The 24,790-nt window shown below is 43.5% G+C and overlaps 1 protein-coding gene across 5 annotated transcripts in view; it reads left to right on the plus strand.

The window, feature by feature from the left end:
• The window catches only part of LOC147028117 (SID1 transmembrane family member 1-like), a 101,252-nt gene that overhangs the window by 43,133 nt on the left and 33,329 nt on the right, over positions 1-24,790 (plus strand). For all 5 annotated transcript variants that reach the window (XR_015057433.1, XM_085878202.1, XM_085878201.1 and 2 more), the window contains 3 exons: positions 15,449-15,557; positions 24,001-24,143; positions 24,388-24,493. Coding sequence is in view for 4 of the 5 variants with exons in the window: in XM_085878202.1 (XP_085734328.1) it covers positions 15,449-15,557; positions 24,001-24,143; positions 24,388-24,493 (358 nt within the window). In the remaining variant the exon portion in view is untranslated. The remainder of the gene's footprint in view (positions 1-15,448; positions 15,558-24,000; positions 24,144-24,387; positions 24,494-24,790) is intronic.

Below are 24,790 nucleotides of genomic sequence, written 5' to 3' on the forward strand. Positions count from 1 at the left end.
ACTTTCTTCCACACAGCGTTCATTGTGGAGGCACTCGCCTCCGCCCATGAATCCTCAATGTTTTCAAAAGCCATTTTTATGTTGTATGTTCGCCAAAACTCCTTGATTGATAGCTTGTCCTTATCAGTTTTTTTGATAAGCTGCAGCATGGTATGCTTAACATAATAGGCTTTAAAAGCAGCAATAACTCCCTGATCCATCGGCTGTAAAAGTGAGGTAGTATTTGGTGGTAAAAATACTACCTGCACGTTTTCACATCAGTCTTCCATTTGCTGAGGATGGGCAGGATCATTGTCCACAAGCAGCAAAGATTTGTTGTCAATGTTGTTCTCCTTGGAGTACTTCTCAACATGATTGGAGAAGTAATTGATCACGTAATCGTGGGTCAATGCCCTAACAAACGACGCGCTTTTTCTTGTATCACAACAAGAGATAAAGGCATGCGACGTTTAGTTTGATCTTCTATCCACACACATAATAAACGCTTCATGTTGTGCATGGCACCATCTCTCATTCTCGTTAGTGTCGTTGCACTCGAACTGGTCGCAATCTGTGATATTTTCTTTATCTTTGCCGAACTTTGAACGATCGAATGTACAGTCGATGCAGCGATTGCTGCGCGCGGCCGATTTCCGTTGTCCCTTCACCTCGTTCATGTCTTTTAATTATATCCAATTTCACCTTCAATGTGACAGCCTTTCGTTGTCGCTTGAAACGAGGTGTGCTCGGCAAAAGACTTGCGGGTCGCTTGGGATTCATACAGGAAGGTATGCAGGCGAGCGTGAAGATAATACGTACAGTACAGCATACAGTACATGCGCAGTAAAGTGAAAGTGTGTTTATGCGCATCCTGTGTGATTGTTGTTTTTTGCAGGCAGTTTGAAACTTTTTTTTTTACGTTTTTCCTTGCAATGACATTACGATAGGCATAAAATGTTTGCGATAATTGAAAAATTGGTCATTAAAACTAAATTACGAAAAATCGAAACTACGATATGCGAACTTCCGGTTAGCGAGGACTTACTGTACAAGAATAATTATAAAAAAGTGAAATGTATTGAGGTTAAAATAAAAAATTATAGCTTTTTTTTGTCCAAAAATGTCAATTTTTTGTCCCGAAAAAAAAATTTACCTGATACTGATTTTGGCTCCTGGACAAAAAAAAATAAGAAACGTTGAAGACACAAGATGAAATCAAGTCTGGTAATACAATATAATAATGTAAATCATTGAAACATGACAAAATTCACAATTTCACTCAGGGCAATCACATCTGCCTGACGAAGGTTTCGAAATAAAAATAAAAATTCGCATTAAACTCAGAAACTACATCCATTATAAACTTACTATACATGTTGAGAAAAATCAAGCGTATTAAAGTTAGAACTCGACAATGTCGTCATCATCCTCATCATTGTCACATGGACTGTTTGTGCAGCCAGAGCCCCTGCAGTTTCCACAAGCTGGAGTGTACTCAATGTTGTGCTTCTTGCATGTGCATCTCATGGTCCTACATTCAGCCTGGCAGTTGCACCTAATGACACGTAACATCTTTTCAGGAGCTGGAGCTATTGATGTCTGAAGTGGCACAAAACCCTCGTCACACTTCTGCCAACCCCAGTCTGTTGGAAGAAGTTCATCTGCACATCCCTTCCATTCTTGGACTTGCAGATACACGCGCAGGGTGTGATACTTTGCTGCTTCTGATGTTGGCGATAACATCTGTGGTTGCACGTGAGAGGAGCTCGAAGCCACCTTGTCCCAGTACCGCTGATACCAGAGGGTATCCAGGGTGTCAGTTGACTTTCCGTTGCAGATTATCACCAATGTTTTTTCTTCTGCATCTGCCACATCACATACAGAAGCTGGATATGTATCAAAAACCTTGGCCTGGTCACGGAATGTGTTGTTTGCTTTGAACGTTTTGAGGGAAGCTCCCTTTCCAATCCCATGAAGACGAGATGTCGTGTCGCACCCAAGAACTGCATGTAGAAACAGTATGTGCTTGCGTATGTCTGTACCAATCATTTTCTTTGTAGCCTTGATGTTTCAGATGTGAGGCTTCTTCGTGTTCTTCTTTAGCTCAGGACAAAAGAAGAGGTCATGGGATTCTAAGCTTGCATGGTAGCATAGGAGGACGAGGAGGTCTGTGTCATCACCAACTAACACAGTGTTGGTGACAGTAGCAGACTGCACGGCCTTCCGTACAATCAGGAGATCAGCATCCCCTGAGGCATGGTGTGTCTCGCAGTTCTTCTTCTGAAGCTCTTCACTCAACATAAAAATGAATCGCTGTTTATTCTGCCTATTGGCAAGAAACTGTTCCTTCTTCATTGTGAGATGCGTGTCAGCTGTAAAAGTCACAGTAGTGCCAGCATTCCCTTTAGACCGTCTCTGGTGTGTCATGTCCTTCGTGTTGGTACTCTCATAACCATCAAACATGACTATGGCATCTCCGTACTTCTTTGTTACATAATCAGTGTACTGGTGGCATATGTCTCTGTATGTAGATCCATGAGACCATGGAATGCGTTGAACAAGTGCCCGCCATCCAAAACATACTGTTGCCCATCGTTGGGGATATCGGCTGGGACGTCGGATCCAAGAAGATCCCAAATGGCATCAGCAAAGACTGGCTTGTGTGCTTCTCGTAGCTGAAGAGAGGAATCAAACAGGGATGGTGGATAGCTGCACAGTTCATATTTGAAGGCCGACTCCAGTTCTTTTGCTGTCTGTGCAACATTGATCAGTCTCTGGAAGAGGAGTTGTGGGTCAACCTGGACTTGCTCTCCATCAATCTTGACAGATGACTTCATGCCGAGGGTGACAACTTGGTCTTTCCTCTTAAATGTGTACTCGGCAGGTGTTATCCCATCCATAGATTTCAATATTTTGGCTCCTACAACATGTGCTGTATCGACGTTGAACGTGGGGTGTGCATGAACTCCAGTGGCAATGTTCCTCAGACGTGGATCACTACTGAATGGATTCCGTTCCTGTAAATACTGAAGAGCTGATAGTGTGTCCTTCCAGTCACGAGATTGTCTTCCCTTGGTCATGTCCTTCTTCTGCTCTCCAGTGTTGTAGTTCACACCTGTGAGCTCCTGCATTGCCTGGTTTATTTCTGCCCAGGCAGGCATTGGTAGTAGCCATACCAGCCGTTGTTGCTGTGTCATTCCTCGCCCTCGTGTGAGCCCCCCGCTGGTCTTCAAACTTCTCATCAGAACGTGTTCGATGATCAGGTCAGATGAAAGACCTGCGCACAGGCGATCACTTCGTCGAACCACATGGAACCCCTCATCAAAACGTTGTTGGACATTGGGATGTTGAGTTTTGAGGTTGGACATCTGCTGCAGATACACCCTCGCAGATTTGGCATACAGGTTGTGGCCCGAGGCTGCTAGGTAAGGCAGCATTTCCTGGATGGCCTGTAGATGTAGTGCCCAGTTCCCAGTGCGCTCTGCCCGGATGTATTTGCGTAGAATTTCTAGCATGTCAATATACTGAACCCAGAGCGCTGAAGTTCTAGAAGATATCTTTGCAGACTCGGCATGCTTCTGAAGGTGGTCTTTGATTCGTTTCAAGACGTCAGACTTGAATACTTCTTCCACAGACAGTGTCCCAGCCATCAGCTTCTCATAGAGGGTACAAGCTTCGTTGAAGTCTGGATTATTGCTTAGATCTGTATGCTGGTCATGTAGCGGCCTTGCAGCTGCTTCAGCTAAGTCTGGATCTTCATTCCCATTGCCGTCTGATGTTTCAGGTAGGCATGGTAGAGGCGCATTGAGCACATTTGTCAACAGCAAGGCATTGAGGGCTGTATCATCAATTAGGTGTGCGCGAACTGTGTGGGCAATGGCCTTGCCACGAGAATATGAATCACTGCATTGGGGGCATATATCAACTCCATCAGTTCTTGAAGCCCAGATGACACCATGAGGTGTCCAATACATCTGAGGAAACTCATCTCTGCGTGGAAGCTGCCCAAGCGTAGGACAATCCCTTTCAGATCATTTCCATAGGCTCTGAGTTGATGATGATGAGGGCCTTCCACCAGAGGGGCTGATCAAAGGTGATTACTGGAGTGACACCGTGGCTTCGTGCATGTTCACTGACAAACATCAGGGTCGAGTACATGCATGTGCTGTCAATATTGCATGTGCTAACAAATTAATATTGTGTGTTAATTCTTTCACCAGAGAATAGTACTAATGTCCCTGTATCTGGAAATATATAGTATGTATGCCTGGGGATACATATGTTCTTATATGAACAAACTTTCTCAAGTCAAAATACTTTTTAGGGAAAAAATATTGCCATTGTTGGACAAAAAAGGTATAATTTTTATTTTACCCTCAATACATTTCACTTTTTTATAATTATTCTTGTATATCAATATACTGACCATAACTAGAAACAATTAGAATGCAGGAAAACATATATTTACATATTAAAATATCAATCTTTTCAATTTTCTCATTTTCCCCGAAGCCGGGTGGCGGCCATATTGGATTTCCATGATTTCAGGACTTTCCCCCCGGAGGACCCCTTAGGACTTTTTTTCTGTCACTGAGGACATCCAGGAATCAAAATCTGTTGAGTTTGCTTTTGTGGCAATTTGTGGGAGGTTGACCAAATATTTCTGCTAAAATGCCTGTACTAATAGGCAGTGTCATTGCCTCAAGTATGTGGAACAAGCCAATGAAGGTGGTGGAGAGTGTAGACATTTAGAGAAATGAGAGTGTGTGAGTCAGCTATTGTGAGGACGGTTTTACAAAGGCAGACTACATCATCGATACTACCAAAGACTTATTAGAACACGAGACCCCCGTGCAGTGTTACACAAGGAAACGAGATGCAGAAGGAGGCCATTTGGCCCATCATCCTTATGCCACATCAACACTCGACCAATTTTATTTGTCAAAACGATGCAATTTCATTGGGGGAATGAGGGGAGGAATGTTGATGAGACCATTTGACACACCCAGAGATATTCCAAGGGTGTAAAAATTAAAGATAGGGAAATATATTTATTTTAATTATTTAAATATAAAGAAAAAAAGCAGGTTTTTTTGTACTTTTTAAAAAAAAAACTTCAAGGGGGTGGGAGGAGTGGGCAAGACGGTTCATGCATGAGAAACACACATCAATGATACCACTCCTTGATGAGACCCCCACAGACACAACACTCTGCAGAGATGCACACAATCACCCATCCATATTCGAGCTACCGAAAAGTCCTGTTTCTACCCCGCTATCTCTATAATTTCCAGGTACCTACCTAATTACAATTTAAACTTATCTACTGCTTCTGCTGCCACTATCTTTCCAGGGAGACCATTCCATGCATTAACTACTCTGAGTGAAAGTCCCCTGCCTTACTACCGTCTTAATGCTCCTCTTCTTTACTCTCAGGCTATGGCCCCTAATCCTATGACTGTCTACTCTGTTGAATAATTCATCTGCACTTATTTTATCTATACCATTCATTATCTTTAACATCTCCATCATATCTCCTCGTAACCGCCTCCTTTCTAGTGTATAAAGCCCTGTCCCCTTCAGCCGCTCCTCATAGCTGAGTCTAGCTAGGCCCGGAATCAATCTAGTAGCCCTGCGCTGAACGGAGGGTTCAGTGTAGGGTTATTCAATTGATAGTTCAGCACAGGGCTATTCATCTATGTCCTTCCTAAGTTGGGGAGACCAAAACTGCACAACACATTCTAGATGGTGCCTCACCAAGTTTTGGATCATTGGTATCTCCCATGGTGAAGCTGAGTCTTTGGGCCTCTCACTCTCTCAGTGCAGGCAGGTTGGTGGTCTTTGTGTCTTCTACTGTCTCCTCTCCAGCCTCACCCCCCTGCTCTGTCTGCGATATGTCCCTCCCATATTTCCGCAGGGTGCTCAAGGTCCGCCAGCAACCCCCTTCTGGAAAAACTACCAAAATCACGAATCACTGCTCACCTTCACTCTTTCACTCTTCTTTTTTTTACCCCGCCTTTTGAATAAACTCCCACACTCTATTCAATCCCATTCCCCCCCCCCCCAGGTCTTCAAAACAGCTGTTCATCACCACCTCTTATCTTCCCCCATCAAAAACCACAATCTTTTCTACCCCTGTTAATCCACCCAAACCCACCTCCTTCAAATTCCCTGCTTTCCTTCCTGAAAGTCCCTGTAGTGTCCATCTTTTTTACCCCGTGTAACCCGCCTCATCCCTCCCCCTTCCACAGATCTTCTGATGTCTCTGCTCCCCACTGTTTTGTCCCATGGGCGTCGATTGCTTTTGAAAAGTGCTGGGGGGGGGGGGGAGACATTGCATGTCCAGACCACGAAGCGCACTTCGTGCCGGCGTGGACTCAGCAAGTCTACCCTTGCAAATTCTTGATTTTATACGCTCGTTGACATGCTGCCTTCTGATCACACAAATCCCTAAAATTAATCTGACCATCTATCGACCATCTTTTTATCAAATGTAAGCAGACGGAGCGAAATTAATTAAACGTTAATCATACACATTTCAAAGTTTCAAGTGTCATCAAAGAAATACAATATATATATATATATATATATATATATATATATATATATATATATATATATATATATATATATATATATATATATATATATATATATATAATTGTTTATCAAGCCTCCTTCTCATGACCCTTGAACTGATTCACTAAACATAAACTGAAAACTCGACTGACATACAAATTGATATTACACGAGTACGGTCAACTTACCTTAAAACTTGCCAAAAATATGAACCCTCTTGTCTGCCAATCCAGTTAAAAACTTTGATGGTTGAGGCGTTGTTGGGTCATTGTGGAACGTAACCAAGTCTTCATACATCTGAGTGCACTGAATGACCGTTCAGCTTTGCATGAACTTGCTGGGGAAACCAATAGAAGCCCAAGCAAACGTTATACCTGTGGGAACATTCGACGGACTTCCGGCACTTCCGACGGACTTCTTAAGGTAATCCTCAACAGATGAACCACTAAACTGGTTACGAAAGAAGCCAAGTTCTTGCTCTTGGGAATCCGACAGTTCGGGATATTTGCCGACTATTTGTGGTTCGAATGACCCAGACAGGAGCATTTCACCCAAGTCCCTATAACGCCATGAGGTCGGTTGATGTGAAGTACTCATTCAAGTTCTCGGATGCGCTGTCGATGACTTTGAAAAATTAAACTCTGTATACCTCCTCTGCAGAATTGGCAGTGTATTCCTGTGTGTCTCCATCAAGTCTCTTCGGAAGCTTGCGCTTACTAGGGAGGGTCACTGGATCTAGTTGGCACTGCTGGAGCTTCTGTTGTGCTGATTCGAAAACCTCCTTAAACGTCTGGTCGGTATGGAGAGATTGGAGATTCTGTCCAGTTACCTTTGCAGCAGTAAGCATACCAGACGGTAACTTGTGAACCCTGAAGTGCCTTATTGAGGTATTCAAGGGATTGGAGAACGGGCAATGATGCAAACAGACCGAGAACACACTTTCCTGATGAAAGACAGCTTCGAATACCGTAGGCTCACGATGCCGTGTTCGTACCAAAGTCATCACTTGCTTGTTGAAGGGCATCCAGTACCGCTTCAGAGTTATCCAATATCGATTTCACGGCAGGCGAACGAGTTAACCAACGCGTCGGGCAAATTGGCCGCAGGTGTGTAGGGCAAGGAGTGTCAGCATCGTCAGCGTGGATATTCAAGTACAGATGCTTGAATTTTCCAGAGTTGTTGTAGATGTTGCTGAGTACCTGGACATAATCAAGGGCGTCTCTTATGAACGGTGCAGTTTGTGGGGCTTTGGATGTCATGAGTTGGGTGACATGAGCTCTACAGTGAACATAATTGGCCAGCGGTTGGAGTTTTTTTAGCTGTGCTTGACAGCCCTTGTACTTTCCGGACATGTTGCTTGCCCCATCGTAAGTCTGCGCTCTAAGGTGTTCAATAGGGAGTTGACACCGAATTAGGATATCCTGAAGCATCTTAAAAAGTGATACTCCTGTTGTTGACAATACTTGGTAGAGGCCGATGAGATCTTCTTGAACATCAAAGGAATCCGTCACATAGCGCACACACATCGACTCCTGCTCATTACCCTGAATATCTCGCGTTCCATCAGTTACGAGTCTGAACTGAGTGGACATTTCATTCACGTTACTGCAGATATTTCTGAGGATGGCATGACTCATCAACTGTAGAATTTCGTTCTGAATTTCTCCACTTGTGAACGTCGTCTTCCTTGACAGCCACGTCTTGAGGTTTACATCATCCTCGGCCGGCAACTGTAAGAGCATTTTGAAATTCCCTTCAGTGGCATCCTTCCCACGAATTGCAAAACCTTGTCGGGCTAAATATTGCAGTGAGGTGATAATCTTCAGAAGTGCTGACCGTGCAGATCTTTGCTCTTCTAGCAGTTTGCTGCTCAGCTGCACATGGACACCAGGTTGACTTCTGCGACATTTCAGATTTTCAGAGCCAAGCCTATGTGTGTTTGATTGTTCGTGTTGTCTGAATTTTTCTGTAGCCTTTTTCCAGTTCCGAAAGCCCTTTGAGACAAATGCGTCTTCTGCACAGCAGGCAAGTTCGGTAAGTTTTTCACGAGAAGCGTCCGTACAGGTGTGACAGAGTACACCGCCGATGCTCTGATCAAAATGAAGCCACGGAAAATCTTTGAACCACTGTTGTTGAAACCTCAACTTTCGGTTTGGCAGTATTTGGACTGGGATACAACTGACATCATGAGGTTGAAAAGGCTGATCTGGGAAATTAGGCCGAGTACTCGCACACGCACCCTTTTCTGCTATCTTCTCCTTTGAATCGTCCATCTCTTTCTGGGAACTTGATTGCTCCAGGAGAGTGGTCGGGGATGTGCTACTTGATGCTTTCGCGAAAAACTTTCTGATATCCATATCCTCGATGAAACGAGAAGGGAATTACATTTCAGTTGAATAAATTTTGACATGTGAATTATAAGGGTTATTTTTGCATAGCAGGGCATTTTTATTCGGTCTATCCTTTATCCTTATTCTGTCGGTCTGTCCTTCGTCTTTGTTCTCGTGCAAACGGAAAGTTATTCAGATGATGGCGGTAGATAAATTCCTTCCGGAACGTTATTTTTCCTAGTAAAAATTGCAAGCCGCGGCTAAGCTACTAAGCCTAAGCCTTTTTTAATCGGATTTTCGAGGTAATCTCATTACTACCCTATAGATGCTGTATATAATAATCCGAGAACAGAATTCAAAAATAATTTTCCGTTCGTTTGTCCGAACCGCTTAGGTGAATTTTGCATACTTTTCAACAGCTACCTTTTAAAATCTATAATTTAATCCTCATAAGTCTGACGACCGAATGATACCTTTCGTTTTGTAGGTCTATACCTCCCCTAAGTCCAAGTACCGATGAAAAAATAACCGCCGCAAAAGTGAGTGAATCAGCGCATTTTATTTTGTTTCCCAAGTATTCAAAGCTAATTTAGTCGCCAAAATACCCACTTTCCTTCGATTTTTCACCCGGTTTTCAACGTTGGGATTTCGTCCACTGTTATCGACTGAATTAGAAATATGAAATATGAAAACAGAATTACAAACTAGAGGGGGAGCACTCGGTAGAGTGCAAAACCTCCGCCGCCAATACTGCTATGTCACTCAAGTGAACCTGATATCCTATTCATTCAATTTGATGTCAACAGTGCTCACAGAGTTATAGTTTGCAACTTTCCCTTTTACTTTTAACTTTTACATACTCAATTCATTCGTCATAACTAGATTCCTTGAGACAGAAATTGATTTTACGTGGGTATATCCACCTGAAGTTCCAAAATCAGCCGCAATTTTAATTTTGGCATGTTTTTTTGTTGGAAATCACTTATAACATGTAGAAATGCAAAAAAAAAAAAAAATCGAAATTTTGTTGAAAACAAATTTGCAATTTTTTTTCCTCTAACAATTTTTTTAGGGGGCGAGGGGGGGTTGGAAATCACTTAAAACATGTAGAAATGCAAAAAAAAAGAAATCGAAATTTTGTTGAAAAAAAAATTGCAAAAATTTTTTTTCTCTAACAATTTTTTTTTGGGGGGGGGGGGTTGGAAATCACTTAAAACATGTAGAAATGCAAAAAAAAAAAAAAATTCAAATATTTTTTCAAATTGGCCGCTATCGCGGCCATATTGGATTTTGGACAAAGTCCAAAATCTAATTGCATGATCCTTGGACCAGACCTAACCCCCCCACCAAGTTTCGTCGAAATCCGTCGAGGAGTTTTTCCATAATACTGTTCACAAACAAACAAACAAACAAATAAAAAACCAATGTCACCCCCAGGGTGACGAGTATCTTGCCAAAATGTGAACATGAGTGACTTATTTATTTGATTAAAGTTACTCAAAAAATAAGGGTTTCGTCGACCTTGATGCTTGACCTTTTTGTGACCTTGACCTTTGACCTTGACCTTTATATTTTCGTACGGTTAATGGTATCTCTCCAGGACAATTGTACATGAAATATCAAGAGATTTTGATGAGAACCGAGGAAATAAAATTTTCATGAAAAATCCGTTTTTTCGTCATGACGTCATCAAATGACGTCATAGCGTCAAACTTTTGACAGATCTGGAAAGTACTTATCAAGTGCTTTCATATGAGGTATTACTCGATATGGTATCTAAGATTTCAAAATTTGACCTTGGGGTCAAAAACTTTCGACCTCCAGTGCTAACCATGAAGGTCAAGGCCGATCGCCACCAAAAATTAATCAGCTGAGCGCCAGACCATGAACTATATTCCCATGAAGTTTGAAGACGATCTGATCAAAATTACTCAAAAAATAAGGGTTTCGTCGACTCCACTGATTTGCGACAAAGTGAGCTTGAGCTTTGACCTTCACCTTGAAAATTTTATCCGCTGAAAGGGACCTCTATAGGACTCTGATATGCGAAGTTACAAAAATTTCCAATGATAACTGTGCTCTGCAGAGTGATCGATACGTGATTACAGACAAAAAAAAAATGTCACCCGCAGGGTGACCCGTATCTTGCCAAGGTGACCACGTGTGACTTCTTTAAGGTCACACTGAGGTGAACAGAGCTGCTATCCACCAGGAGCGACTCCTTGAGGAATATCTGCCTATGAGAGATTCCGATGAGAATCGTTCTACAGAGTAACTATGAAAAATTTGTTTGCCTCATAACGTCACCAAATGATGTCATAATGTCTCAAGCTTGACATAATGAGAAAGCACTCATCGAGGTGTTCAATTTGAGGTACTACACGATATGGTTCCTAAAACTTGAAAATTTGACCTTGGGGTCAAATATGTTTGACCTCAGGCGCTAACCATGAAAGTCAAGGCCAATCGCCACCAAAAACTAATCAGCTGAGCGCCAGACCATATACTACATTCCCATAACGTTTGGAGATGATTAGATTTAAATTACTCAAAAAATAAGGGTTTCGTCGACTCCCCTGATTTGCGACAAAGTGACCTTGACCTTTGACCTTCAAAATTTTATGCGCTGAAAGGGACCTCTATAGGCCTCTGATATGTGAAGTTACAAAAATTTCCAATGATAACTGTGCTCTGCAGAGTGATTTATACGTGATTACAGACAAAAAAAACAAAAAACAGATGAAGGTCAAGGCCAATCGCCACCAAAAATTAATCAGTTGAGCGCCAGACCATGAACTATATTCCCATGAAGTTTGAAGACGATCCGATCAAAATTACTCAAAAATAAGGGTTTCGTCGACTCCCCTGATTTGCGACAAAGTGACCTTGACCTTTGACCTTGACCTTCAAAATTTTGTGCGCTGAAAGCGACCTCTATAGGCCTCTGATATGCGAAGTTACAAAAATTTCAAATGATAACTGTGCTCTGCAGAATTTTTTATACGTGATTACAGACAAAAAAAAACAAAACATACAAGCTGACTAACATATCTTGCAAAAACTTCGTTTTGGCAATATAACAAACAGAAAGGGGTGAAAACGGTAACCTCCATCCATCTTCGATGGCGGAGGTTAAATATCTTTCCGTTCGTTTGTGCGAGCCGGTAGTGTGAAACCGTGTCATCCTGCACAAGCTCCACCATCTCAATCAGCATACCAGACCGCGAAATCTTTTATTGGCTTATAACTCGACGGTGCAAAGTCACAAAAATTAAACACACACATCATCGTGCAGGTAATATCAGGCATCCGGTGATATAAGTTAGAAAGGTGAAATAAACTATTTTGGTCGCTAAAGGGGCCCTGAGCCGTTGCGGCCTAACACTATCCGAGGCATAGCGCTCTGGGCCATGAAGCCGCGATTTCTTTAAATACTCATAAAATGACGATACAAAGTCTGAAAACGTCCCAACATACCTCAAAATGTCCAGGTCACGTTCCCTGTTAGTGGGTGAGTAATCCAACTCTTGGCGAATTCTGCTTCGCAATGATAGGAAGAGCCGACATTGAAGGATCAAAAAGTGACGTCGCTATGGACAATTGGCCGGTGGGAGACCATGGCTTGGGAAGCATGGATTCTCAATGTTGAATTGTTCACCTATCATCTTTATTAGAACTATAATAGACCAATAAAACTAACGGTTCTTTTTCTTTTGTTGTTTTTGGCAAAAAGTAACGATCCAGAGAGGCTCTGTATTGGGCAACCCCCCCCCCCCTCTATTTACGTGAAATGGTTTGGTCTAACTCCCAAAGCCAAAGCAGACGTGAATGGCTTGTGAGTACGGAGACCATAACTTGGGAACCACTTGTCCGATTAATTTCAAACCTTGAATAGGTACATCCTCGGGTCCCCAGCAATATACCTGGCAAGTTTCAAGTAGATTGGACCAGTGATTGTCGAGAAACAGCGGTCCCAGACAAACATGCCCACAGATAAACATGCCCACAGACAAACATGCACACAGAGATTGCTGGAATTATAGAGAGATTTAAAAAGTTATTCTTGTATTTGAGGAGCATCTCGGCCTGGTTGTACTAGAGCAGCTCGTTTTGTGTTACGTAACTTACATTCAATGAAAACAGTGGGGGGCAATCGATATGTTGTCCCCCCCTTGATAAAAAAGTGCGGGGGAAATGCCCCCCCGTCCCCCCCCAATCGACGCCCATATTTTGTCCTACCCTCTCCCACCCCTCTTGTCTCCTGTCCCCCTTGTTGTGCGGTGTGTGTGTGTGTGTGTGTGTGTGTGTGTGTGTGTGTGTGTGTGTGTGTGTGTGTGTGTGTGTGTGTGTGTGTGTGTGTGTGTGTGTGTTAGCTCTCATTCGAGCCTCGACAATGTATTACAAAAAAAAAAATAGTCCCCCCCCCCTTTTCAACACACAGTCCATCGGTTCACAAGCTTCTGTATGTCCTCAGAGACAAATGTTTTTTGGCGGAGTGACAAAGCCACACATGCACCACTTCATTCACTTGTTGGTCACTGGCAAAGTGGCGGCCTCTTAAATCTTCTTTGAGTGCACCAAACAGGTGAAAGTCCGAGGAGGCAGGTTGGGACTGTACGGAGGATGCTTCAACACCTCAAAGTTCAATTACTGGAGGGTTTCCACAGTATTGGTGGACGGGCATTGCCATGCAACAATGCGACCCTGAGCGAGCGGTTCATGCTCCGTCACCCTGAGCGAGTGGTTCGGGCTCCGTCACCCTGAGCGAGTGGTTCGGGCTCAATCACCCTGAGCGAGCGGTCCGTGCTCAATCACCCTGAGCGAGTGGTTCGTGCTCCATCACCCTGAGTGAGCGGTTCGTGCTCCGTCACCCTGAGCGAGTGGTTCGTGCTCCGTCACCCTGAGCGAGCGGTTCATGCTCCCTCACCCTGAGCAAGCGGTTCGTGCTCCGTCACCCTGAGCGAGTGGTTCGTGCTCCATCACCCTGAGCGAGCGGTTCGTGCTCCGTCACCCTGAGCGAGCGGTTCATGCTCCCTCACCCTGAGCAAGCGGTTCGTGCTCCGTCACCCTGAGCGAGCGGTACGTGCTCCGTCATTCTGAGCAAGTTGTGAAACAACACCCAATTTCCAAGCCATTTGCTTATCAACGTGTTTTCTAAATTACTGAGTCAAATTTTTTTTCCACCCATCACACACAGATGTTTATAAAGAAAAATGTTTGTGAACATATCACTGAAACGTTTATATACACGCAACGTTGTTTTTCGGTGAAATCTACTCAAGGTTTCTGGGTTGTATTCAGTAAGTACTGTAGTTGGTAATCGCACTGACTTCAACCTGCCAATTCCCGAAAAATTGCTGATATTAGCCAAGCACGTGTGTGTGTGTGTGTGTGTGTGTGTGTGTGTGTGTGTGTGTGTGTGTGTGTGTGTGTGTGTGTGTGTGTGTGTGTGTGTTCATAAAGCATAACATATCCTCTCTGCTAACTTCCATACCCCATTTTCTCTCTCTCTCTCTCTCTCTCTCTCTCTCTCTCTCTCTCTCTCTCTCTCTCTCTCTCTCTCTCTCTCTCTCTCCCTCTCTCTCTCTCTCCCTCTCCTCTCCCCTCTCCCCTCTCCCCTCTCCCCTCTCCCCTCTCCCCTCTCCCCTCTCCTCTCTCCCCTCTCTCCTCTCTCCTCTCTCCTCTCTCCTCTCTCCTCTCTCCCTTCACCCTTCATTCGTCTCTCTCTCTCATCCTTGCTCTCTTGCTCTACCCCCTCCCAATATTGTGCAGCACCCTCCTCCCACATCGCTCTCTCACTCTCCCCTCTGTTCTCTCTCTCTGTCTGTCTCGGGGCATATCCAGGCAGTGGTAATGTCTGGACGGTATTCGTCTCCAGACGTGTCCGGGCAGGATTTGTCTCTGAACGTGTCCGAGCGGTGTTTGTCTCTGGCCAGCTTGGCTCCAGACGCGTCCAGGCAGGATTTGTCTCTGAACGTGTCCGAGCGGTGTTTGTCTCTGGCCAGCTTGGCTCCAGACGCGTCCAGGCAGGATTTGTCTCTGAACGTGTCCGAGTGGTGTTTGTCTCTGGCCAGCTTGGCTCCAGACGCGTCCGGGCAGTTTTTATGTCTGGACGGGAGTTTGTCTCCGGACCTTGTTTATGGTATGTCCAATAGAAAATGGATTTCAGACTTTATTTTGTTTCTATCTTTGTTATTCTATGCAGAATCATTTTGATGAAACGGTATGAATTGTAATTAACGCTCCACTGCATGCACATCTGTCTTCCCTTCCTCTCACCTCACACTGTCTTCCCTCCCCCATCCGTCCTCGCTCCCCCTCTCTCCTCTCTCCTTTCCCCTCCACCTCTTCACTCTCCCTCTTCTCCCCTCTTTTTCTCCCTCCACCCCCCCCCCTTTTGTATTACAGTCAGCGAAGCGACGGGTGGTATTTGCTCGTATTATATATATATTGTAATAATAGCAATTGTCATCTGTTTTTATAACGATTATGATGAACATGATTGTATCTTTGGAGATGACGATGACATCCATAATCAACTATAATTGTGTGGTGTGCAGCCCAAGGTGAAAATGGATGTGTTTTACTCGATGGGTGTAACTTTGTGCTGCATTGGAATCTTCAGTGGCATTTTCCACATGTGTGCACGGCGTTCCACCTTCCTGCTGGGTATGGATGAATGATGGTTCAGTTGGGAAAGGGGGGAGGAGTGAGAGGGGCGGTGATTTTTTTTTTTAATTTTATTGTTATTTTTGTGTTGAGGGCAAGGCTGGAAAGATGTTACTTTTTCATTATTTGTCGCTTGTGGATGTTGAAGAGCCCATAACAATTTTTTGGAAAAGTGTTTCAGGGCATCGCAGTCCCCAAACCAAACCAAACCAATCTTCAATTTCCAGTTCTGATGTACAAGGGTCCTACATGAGTGGCATACCTGCTTCTAGTAACAAGATAACCAGATAAGGAAATCGATGATCGAAACCAAGCACGTGCCTTCACTAATACAGTATTTTTTAACAGGACTGGTGTGTAACATGGTGTAACAGGGCTGGTGAGAAAAACAGAAATGAACCTTGAGCGGGAGGTGAATTTTGGCATGTGCATGGGTGATTAGCCCGTGCGAGAATTCATGTTACTTTTTCATTTGCAACAAGATCGTGGTACGCTTATTCTCACCAAAAATAATTCAACATTGGAGGCTTACTCGGAACCCAAACAACCACAAGTCTTTGAAAAATATGTGTTTTAAATAATCATGCAGTTTGGACACAATAAAACAGTTAAAGAGAAACGACAACCCAGTTGGTAACATGAGTCCGGAAAACAAATGCAAACTCTTTACTTAAAGGTCATCCTTATGGACACCAGGCACTTACAATATAGGACACACTAAAAGGAATCACAAGGAAGAATATGAGGCGCAGGTGGTTGAGGAAAGTTAGGCCTTCTCTTCTCCTAACGGAGCATGGACTGGATGCCGCACAGTGTGCTGATGAGGTTTATCCCACTTACATGGCACTGCAGTTGGGTCCTGACTACTTGTGGTGTTGTGCATAGACTGGATGCTCGAGGTTGCGAGGAGGAGGAAGGAGTTTGGGGTGAGAGGTCAGGAGGTGTGCAGTGCAAAGCTTGTTTCATTCCGATGTTCGGTTGTATAAAACCCTTGGAGAATATTGCATTCCTCATTCTTGGAATACTTTACGATACAACAAACTGGTGATGAGGATGAGATTGAACTTGAATCCACTGACACCATTTCTGCAAAACCCGGGTGAGCCTTCAATGCCTTTTATGGCCTGGACTCGTGTCTTTGACAACTACGTGCTGGCGACGGGATAATGCACTCACTGATGCCCGAAAGCGTGCACTTTTTATACCTTGCTCGGCACAGAAGGCCAGAGACTCTTCTATACACTAACGGTAGCTGATAATAGTTACGAGACTGCACTTACGGCCTTGAGGAACTTTTTTTGTCCCAAGAGTTAATGTCGTGGCAGAATGATATAAATTCTGTCAACGTGGTCAGAAAAATGTTGAGTCTACGGAACAATATATCGCTTCATTAAGGGAGATGGTCATCACATGCGAGTTTGGAGAGCTGGCAGACGAAATGATCCGGGACCAGCTCGTCGAGAAAACAAACTCGCCTCACATTAGAGAACGTTTATTGATAGAAATGGAACTGACGTTAAGAAAGCTATAACCATGGCTCGACAGATTGAGTCAGCAATGGTGGAGGCTCAGATCATAGGCCAAGGCACTGCTCGCGACATACAGGCCATGCACCCTGTTCAGACAAAGGATTCGCAGAGCAGCAAGAGACCCTTTCGACTCGCTGTGAGAGGGATGTCAGATGAGCGATCTCAACCGGCTCAAAGGAAACGTGTTTATAGATGTGGATCTGTAAATCATACAGCCAACTGCTATGGATACCCAGCAAAGGATGCCCAGTGCAACAGCTGCAAAAAGAGATGACACTTTGCTAAAGTATGCCGGGGCTCTAAACAGGTTCACGAAGTTACTGTCCCTGACGTGAATGTGTTGAGTGTAGACAATAGAGCTCGAGATACTGATTAGATAATGTGCACTGTACAAGTTACTGCTGCTGGGGGAGAGCCGATGGACATTGAATTACTGTTAAATACAGGCCCGGCAGTGTCAATACTTCCCGAATCCGTCTACCTGCAATGTTTCAATAATGTGTCACTGACTGAGCCAAAACTACACTTGGTTAGCGACCTGAAAAATCTGATACCTGCGCATGGATGCCTGCATGCCGATGTGACTTTCGAGGATTACTGTGCGCCCGCTGAATTTTATACATTGCGGAGTGGCACTGCCATTCGGGGCAGAGACCTGGTTGCTGTACTTGACATGTAACTACTGAATGGTCGCATCACTTCTACCACCCAAAGCACTGCTAATCAAATCCCAGTCACAAATGTTACAGGTGACAACATGGGGGGCACCCTGGGCTGTGCAAAGGGATTTATTCATCTCGTTAAAATGCGACCCAATGTGACTCCAGTCCAGCAAAAGCTGCGCCGTTTACCTTTGTCTCAGAGAGACGCTGTTTCCCTGGAACTGAAAAAGCTCGTTAAACTGGATGTAACTGAGCCAATCGAATCATCAGAGTGGATTTCACCAATTGTCGTGATGATGAAGAAAAGCGGAGGGATTCATCTGTGCGTGGATTTATGAGAACCAAAGAAAGTGGTAGTGATTGATGGATATCCTCTTCTGCATATGGAGGGAATGTTTGCGGAGTTGCGAGGTGGCACACTTTTCTCCACATTGGATCTGCAAAGTGCGTACTGCATGAGAACAGCAGGGACTTTACTGCCTTCATTTCACATGAGGGACTGTTTCGCTACAAACGAATCCATGACGGGCTTGCTTCAGCACCAAGCTGTTTTCAGAAGATGATGTCTGCCATTTTAAAAATATTCAACCCGGAGCTCGGTGTTACCTTGACTATATAATCGTTTTTGGAGGGACTCTCGAAGTACATGACAAACACCACAGAGCGGTGTTACAGTGCATCGATGTAGCTGGACTGAAACTGAACCTTTAAAAATGCCACTTCAGACAAAGCTGTCATTTTTACGACATGTAGTGTCACACATGGGACTGAAACCTGACCCTGCCCATGTTATTGCGGTGTCAGAAGCACCCCCGCTGAAAGACGTGCAGAGCTTGCCCTCTTTTCTCGGGCTCACGTCATGGTATGCGAAGTTTATCCCTAACTATGCATCGGTCGTTGAACCTCTGAGAGGTTTACAGGGGGACCAACCACCTTCTCTTGGTCAGTCACAGTACAGCAAAGTTTTGATTCGGTTAAAGAACTGATTGTCAGTAGTTCAGCCCTCGCTCTCTTTGATCCAGAGCTACACACCATAGTGACAACTGTCGCTTCCAACTATGGCCTTGGAGTAGTCCTGAAGCAAATTCATGCTGACAAAATGGAGAAAACTATCGCATTTGCATCTTGAACGCTGACTGAATCGGAAAGAAAATATTCCACGAGGGAAAAGGAAGCACTTGGATGCATGCAGGTGACAGGGAAGTGGAGGACTTATCTCTGGGATAGGCATTTAACTTTACACACTGACCACAGTCCTCTCACTTCACTGCTTTCCACGAAAGGATGGGGAAGAGCTGGAATGCACATGGTCAAATGGTCCGCATGGCTTCTGTCATTTAATTATGACATTCAGTACAAGCCTGGCTCTGAAAATGTTACAGCTGATTGCTTGTCTCACCTTCCACTACCTACTTCAGAGCCCAGTCTGGAGGATGATGTTGAGGTTGTCACACTCACGTCAGACCCTTGCTGAGGTGACAGCTGAAGAATTCAAAACTGCCTGTATTTCCTGCCCTATTCAAACAAAATGGCGTGAATTGCTTACAAAGCACTGGCCGAAAACGTCAAAAGGCCTGGATCGTGATCTCCTTCCTTACTTCAGATTGCAAACTGAACTGTCCCTTCAAGAGGACTGCGTGATGAGAGTAACTCACCGCCTTCTTGTCCTGGAGGCGTTACAGCCGCATTTCTTCAAATTGGCGCATGATACGCACCAGGGCATAGTGAGGACAAATAAGCAGTTAAGAGATCTGTATTGGTGGCCGGGAATGGACATGCACGTTGAGTCCACAATCAAGGCTTGCATTACTTGCCAGCAGTATGACAAGACAGCTGCGACACAAGCATCACCACTACAGCCGGTTCCTTATCCCGATGCCGCTTGGGAGAAATTGGCAATCGACATAGAGGGGCCCTTCGATTCTGCGCCACTGGATTGTCGTTTCGCTGTCACTGTCATTGATTGCTTTAACAAATGGCCAGAAATCACCTTCACCTCCCAGGTCACTTCCGATACAGTGATAAAGTTCCTGTCAACTGTCTTTAGCAGAGAAGGTATCCCAAAAGAGATGATATCTGACAATGGTTCACAATTCACATCTCAGGAAATTGAAACCTTTCTGAAAGACAGAGACATTATCCACAGGAAGTCAGCAGTGTACTACCCTCAAGCAAATGGGGAAATTGAGCGATTCAATAGAAGCTTAAAGGAAAGCTTGCTCACTGCTAACATTGAGGGGACGGACTGGAAAACATTTACAACCGACTTTCTTCAAATATACCGGGCAACTCGACATGCGACAACACAGCGATCACCTGCTGAACTGCTTCATGGGAGAGAGATGCACACCAAGCTGCATGTATCTGGTTTGCAGATGCCAAAGCCCAACACACCATCACACAAAGACACGGTGCTCAGAGTACAAGAGAAGTAGAACAAGCAAAAGGTGTGCACTGACAAAAGCCGTGGAGCAAAGGATGTGAACTTTCAATGTGGTTCCTTCATCCGAGTGAGGAAACCTGACGTCCTCCGAAAAGGACACTCCAAATTTTCAGCGCCTCTCCAAGTTATGGAGCAAAGAGGATCTCACACGTACAAACTGTCCGATGGACGGATCTGGATGTGTCTCATTTAGCATCTGCCTGTCAAAGGAATGCAAGAGATGATGTCGAGCTACCACTCCTTCCTGACATCACTGCACCACCAGTGTAAAACACATCAGAACATGTGCCGGCCGGCCGGGATGCCAGAATTCGCAGACCTCCAGTCTGGACTCAAGAATATGTGATGATGTAATGTAAAGTCCTTTGAGAGTACGAAAAGGAAGCTAATTTAAACTGTTGCCATGTTTAGTCTTACTTGTTTTATGGTTAATCCATGCTGTGCTAATTACTACATTTCAACTTCTAGTTAATTGGTATTGTTGTTCTCCACTGAGATACGGTATGCACGTGGTTAAAGAAAGGGGGATATGTGGTGTTGTGCATAGACTGGACACTAGAGGGTGCGATGAGGAAGAAGGAGTTTGGGGTGAGAGGTCAGGATGTGTGCAATGCAAAGGTTGTTACGTTCCGATGTTCGGTTGAATAAAACCGTTTGAGAATATTGAATTCCTCATTCTTGGAGTATTTTGTGACACAACAGACACGATGCAATCTTTCATGACCGGACTCCACACCAACCGATTATTCGATGACAAGACGGTCCGCTCATACATTATCACCTTCACCACCTTAAGTTTTCACACCTGTCTGTTTCTTTGTTCTGTCTGCTTGTCTGTCTGTGAACAGGATATTTCAAAAGGTTTGGATGGATTGAGACAAAATTTGGGGGAGAGGTTGATGAGATTTTTTATGAAGGTCTGGATCCGGATCCGGTAATTTTCAAATGATCGAGTGATCAGACTAAAAACCATGTATAACACGATGTCTCTGAAAGTTATAGATAGATTCGGACGAAACCTGTTGGACACGTTGGGTGTACGACAAGGATGAATTGATTTGATTTTGTTGAAGATCCGAGTTTGTGTCCGGATATGAGAATGTTTCAATTTTTTATGTGATTCTTCACTATTGAGAGGAAGAGCCAAAAAAGACATAGAGCATGATATTTCAAAAAGTTGTTGACGAGTTGTGACAAAACTTGCTGGACGAGTTTGTTTGGTGACGAGAACAAGTCCATTCGATTTTGGTTCAGGTCCAAATCCAGATCCGGCCGAACAGTGGGATACAAAACGTAAACTGTTCAGCCTGGCGGAGATATGGACTCCACCGAGTGTCGTTCGAGTTTAGCTTATAAACATTGTCATTTTGGGATCCATTCACGATTATTTATAGTAAATATTTCGGTCGATATTTTGATGCCAAACTCGAAGGAGGAGGAAAATTTAGTTAAACCACACAGAGCATGCACTTGCACTCACACAAAGGATTTTGCAAGGTTGTGTTTCTTTAAGTTCTATGTTCGACCAACGACCAACTTTCTGGGTGAATGGTGGTTGCTCAACACTGTGGAAAGTGGAGGAAGCGTTCCATATTAAGTGTGTCCAAGTGAACTGAAAGGATTAAGAAGACAGCCACAAACATGGTTTCTAAAATGAATGTAATGCGCATTCGGTTAATGTTTGTCCCCTTTGTTTTGCACCTTATTCCAAGTTTTTAACAACTCCAAGGCATTGCGTTCCACTATTTGTTATTCGGACAAATCATTGATTCCTCACAGGTATGGTATTCTACTATTTATGTCCGAGACAAATAGTGGAATCTGCTATCCTGGAAGAATTGAAAAGGGACTCCAGAAGTGGAGTGGTTATTCAAAACCTTTCCACAGTTTAGTTTGTTGCCCTCGCCAGAGGAGAGGATATTGCATGTGGGTCCATATGTCTGTCTGTCTGTTTGTTTGTACACACAGAATGTGAGTGTGTATTAATTACATTTGACTCTTTACAACCCAAAGACACTCAAGATCCTTACAACCCAAAGACCACAAAGACCTTAAAGACACTTAAGACCCTTTACAACCCCAACACCCTTAAATACCCTTTTGACCCCAAAAACCCGTTTGACCCCTCAGACCCTTCAGACCCCTAAAACTTTTTGACTCTTTAGAACCATAACACCCTTGAAGACCCCTAATACCCTCTACACCACTCACACCTGTTAAGACACTGAAGACCCTATAGATGCCAAAGATCCCATTACACCCTTCAGAACCCTAAGACCCTGATAACCACAAAGATCCTGAGAATCCTTTCTACCCTTTAGACCTTTGGACCTTCACACCTTTTAATACCCTGCCGACCCCTTTGACCTCGAGACCCTTTTTATATGTTTTAGGACCTTTTAGACCCCTTCAGACAATTCTGACCCTCTCGACCTTAAATTGCACCCCTTAGGCCCTTTAGCCCTTTTAAGACACTTTAGACACTTTAGACCATTTCGACCTATTCAGACCTTTCATTTGCAATCAACCACCTTTTATTTAGTATATCCTTCCATTTATTTGCCACACAAAATACACCACACAAAACAAGTCCTGGTGAGGGTCTTCAATTCTGATTGCTCCTTGTTTTTTATTGTTTTTACAGACCCTTAACTTTTTGATTGTTGTTTGTTAGTTAACTCGCACATAGTGTTTATCAATAGACATGCCAGCCTTATCTCAATTATCAGATTTTTCTGAGGGGTGAGGAGGGTCCTCTAAATTATTATCCCCCGCCAACCAACGAAGTTGGCGGGGGATATAGAAATGGGTTCCGTCCGTCCATCCGTCTGTCTGTCCGTCACATTTAGTTTCCGGAGCTTAACTACAAATCCCCTCAAGATATATTTACGAAATTTGGTGCACATATCAAGCAAGTGGTGAACTGGTGCCTTTTGATATTTTCTAATTGATAGGTCACATGGTTTGGCAGCCATGTTGGATTCAAGAAAAATATGAAATAATGTTTTCCCTGGAATCACATAACCTAACGAAGCAAAAATTTGCAACGATCATCTTCCACCATGTCTGCATACATTATAAAAATTATGACGTCACAAGTCACATGGTTTGGTGGCCATCTTGGATAGAAAAACACACCTCATCCGATTAACATGAAACTTCACACACATATTCCACTGGAGGATTGGAGGCAGAATATAAATTTATGATGTCATAGGTCACATGGTTCGTCAGCCATCTTGGATTGAAAATTAATAAATTTTAAAAATCTTCTTCTCCAGAACGGCTGGACAGATTGAGGCAACATTTCACATACACTTTCCCCAAGACATCCTTTCAGAAGTTTGTTAATTTTTAATTGATAGGTCACATGGTTTGGTGGCCATATTGAATTTACCCTAAAACCAATAAACATCCTCTCCAGAATGGCTGGTCAGACCAAGGGGAAACTTCACATACATATTGCACACGCTTAGGGAATATAAGTTTGTTAATCCTCATTTACTATGGTGGGGGATATCGAAGACTTTGTCTTCAACGGATGCTAGTTGTTATTGGAATATTTTCAGATTTTTCTGAGGGGTGAGGAGGGTCCTCCAAATTATTGTTATTGGAATATTTTTTCATTAATGTCATGACACTCTCAATTGCAGCTCTTTATAGGTTGTTTTCTATGAATGGTGAAGTCAAAAACAGAATATTTTTTAGAAGGTTTTATGTTATAATTTAAATTTGTGTATGTTGATTATTATTTTTTTCAGTTGAGTAAATAATTGAACTAATTCATCCATTTTTGTGTTCCCTTCAAGATGTGGCCTTCATGTACATGCTGGGCCTGTTGGTGCTTGTAAAACTGTACCAGATGAAGAATAAGAAGCCAGAATCTGCACCTCAAGCCCACACCACTTTCTTTCTCTTTGGTCTTTTGATACTTTTTGTACCTCTTGCAACGGTAATTTGTTCGGTTTGTTTAATTGGTTTTAAGTAATGGTTTCCTATCGATATACAAAAGGCCTTGCAGAAATATCCTGTGATGTCTCATGAGATCTGATTGAAATCCAATGAGGAACTTATCTCATCATCTCTGTCTCAGCAAATGTCATTGGAAGCTTTTGTAAGGGAACATTAAAACTTATCATTTTCATATAATGTTCATTTGCTCAATACTGTGTTGACCATCTTTTTCTCTTTCCCAGAAATTCCAGGAAAGATTTGTATTCTGGTTCCTCTATGGCCTGGTGCACTTGTCCATGCTCTTCTTGTTTTCGTTGCATTTCTATTCCAAAATCCATTTTCAGATGGGTAAGCCTACACAAAGCATACGAAAATAAATATGCACAGAAAACGTGTGTGTGTGTGTGTGTGTGTGTGTGTGTGTGTGTGTGTGTGTGTGTGTGTGTGTGTGTGTGTGTGTGTGTGTGTGTGTGTGTGTGCGCGCGTGTCTGGCCAGATTCCCTAGAGGTACGCATACATGCCTCTAAGCTGTCTAGACCTCCATTTATTTTGAGCCAAAGGCACAAAAATAATCACATACATGCTTAACTAATGGTGCATTAGCTGAATCCCACATAAGCTCTACAATTATTTAAATTTTGTTGC

The sequence above is a fragment of the Eptatretus burgeri genome, chromosome 4, assembly GCF_056783735.1.
Source record: "Eptatretus burgeri isolate ZD-2024b chromosome 4, Ebu_testis_v1, whole genome shotgun sequence".
Lineage (NCBI taxonomy): Eukaryota > Metazoa > Chordata > Myxini > Myxiniformes > Myxinidae > Eptatretus > Eptatretus burgeri.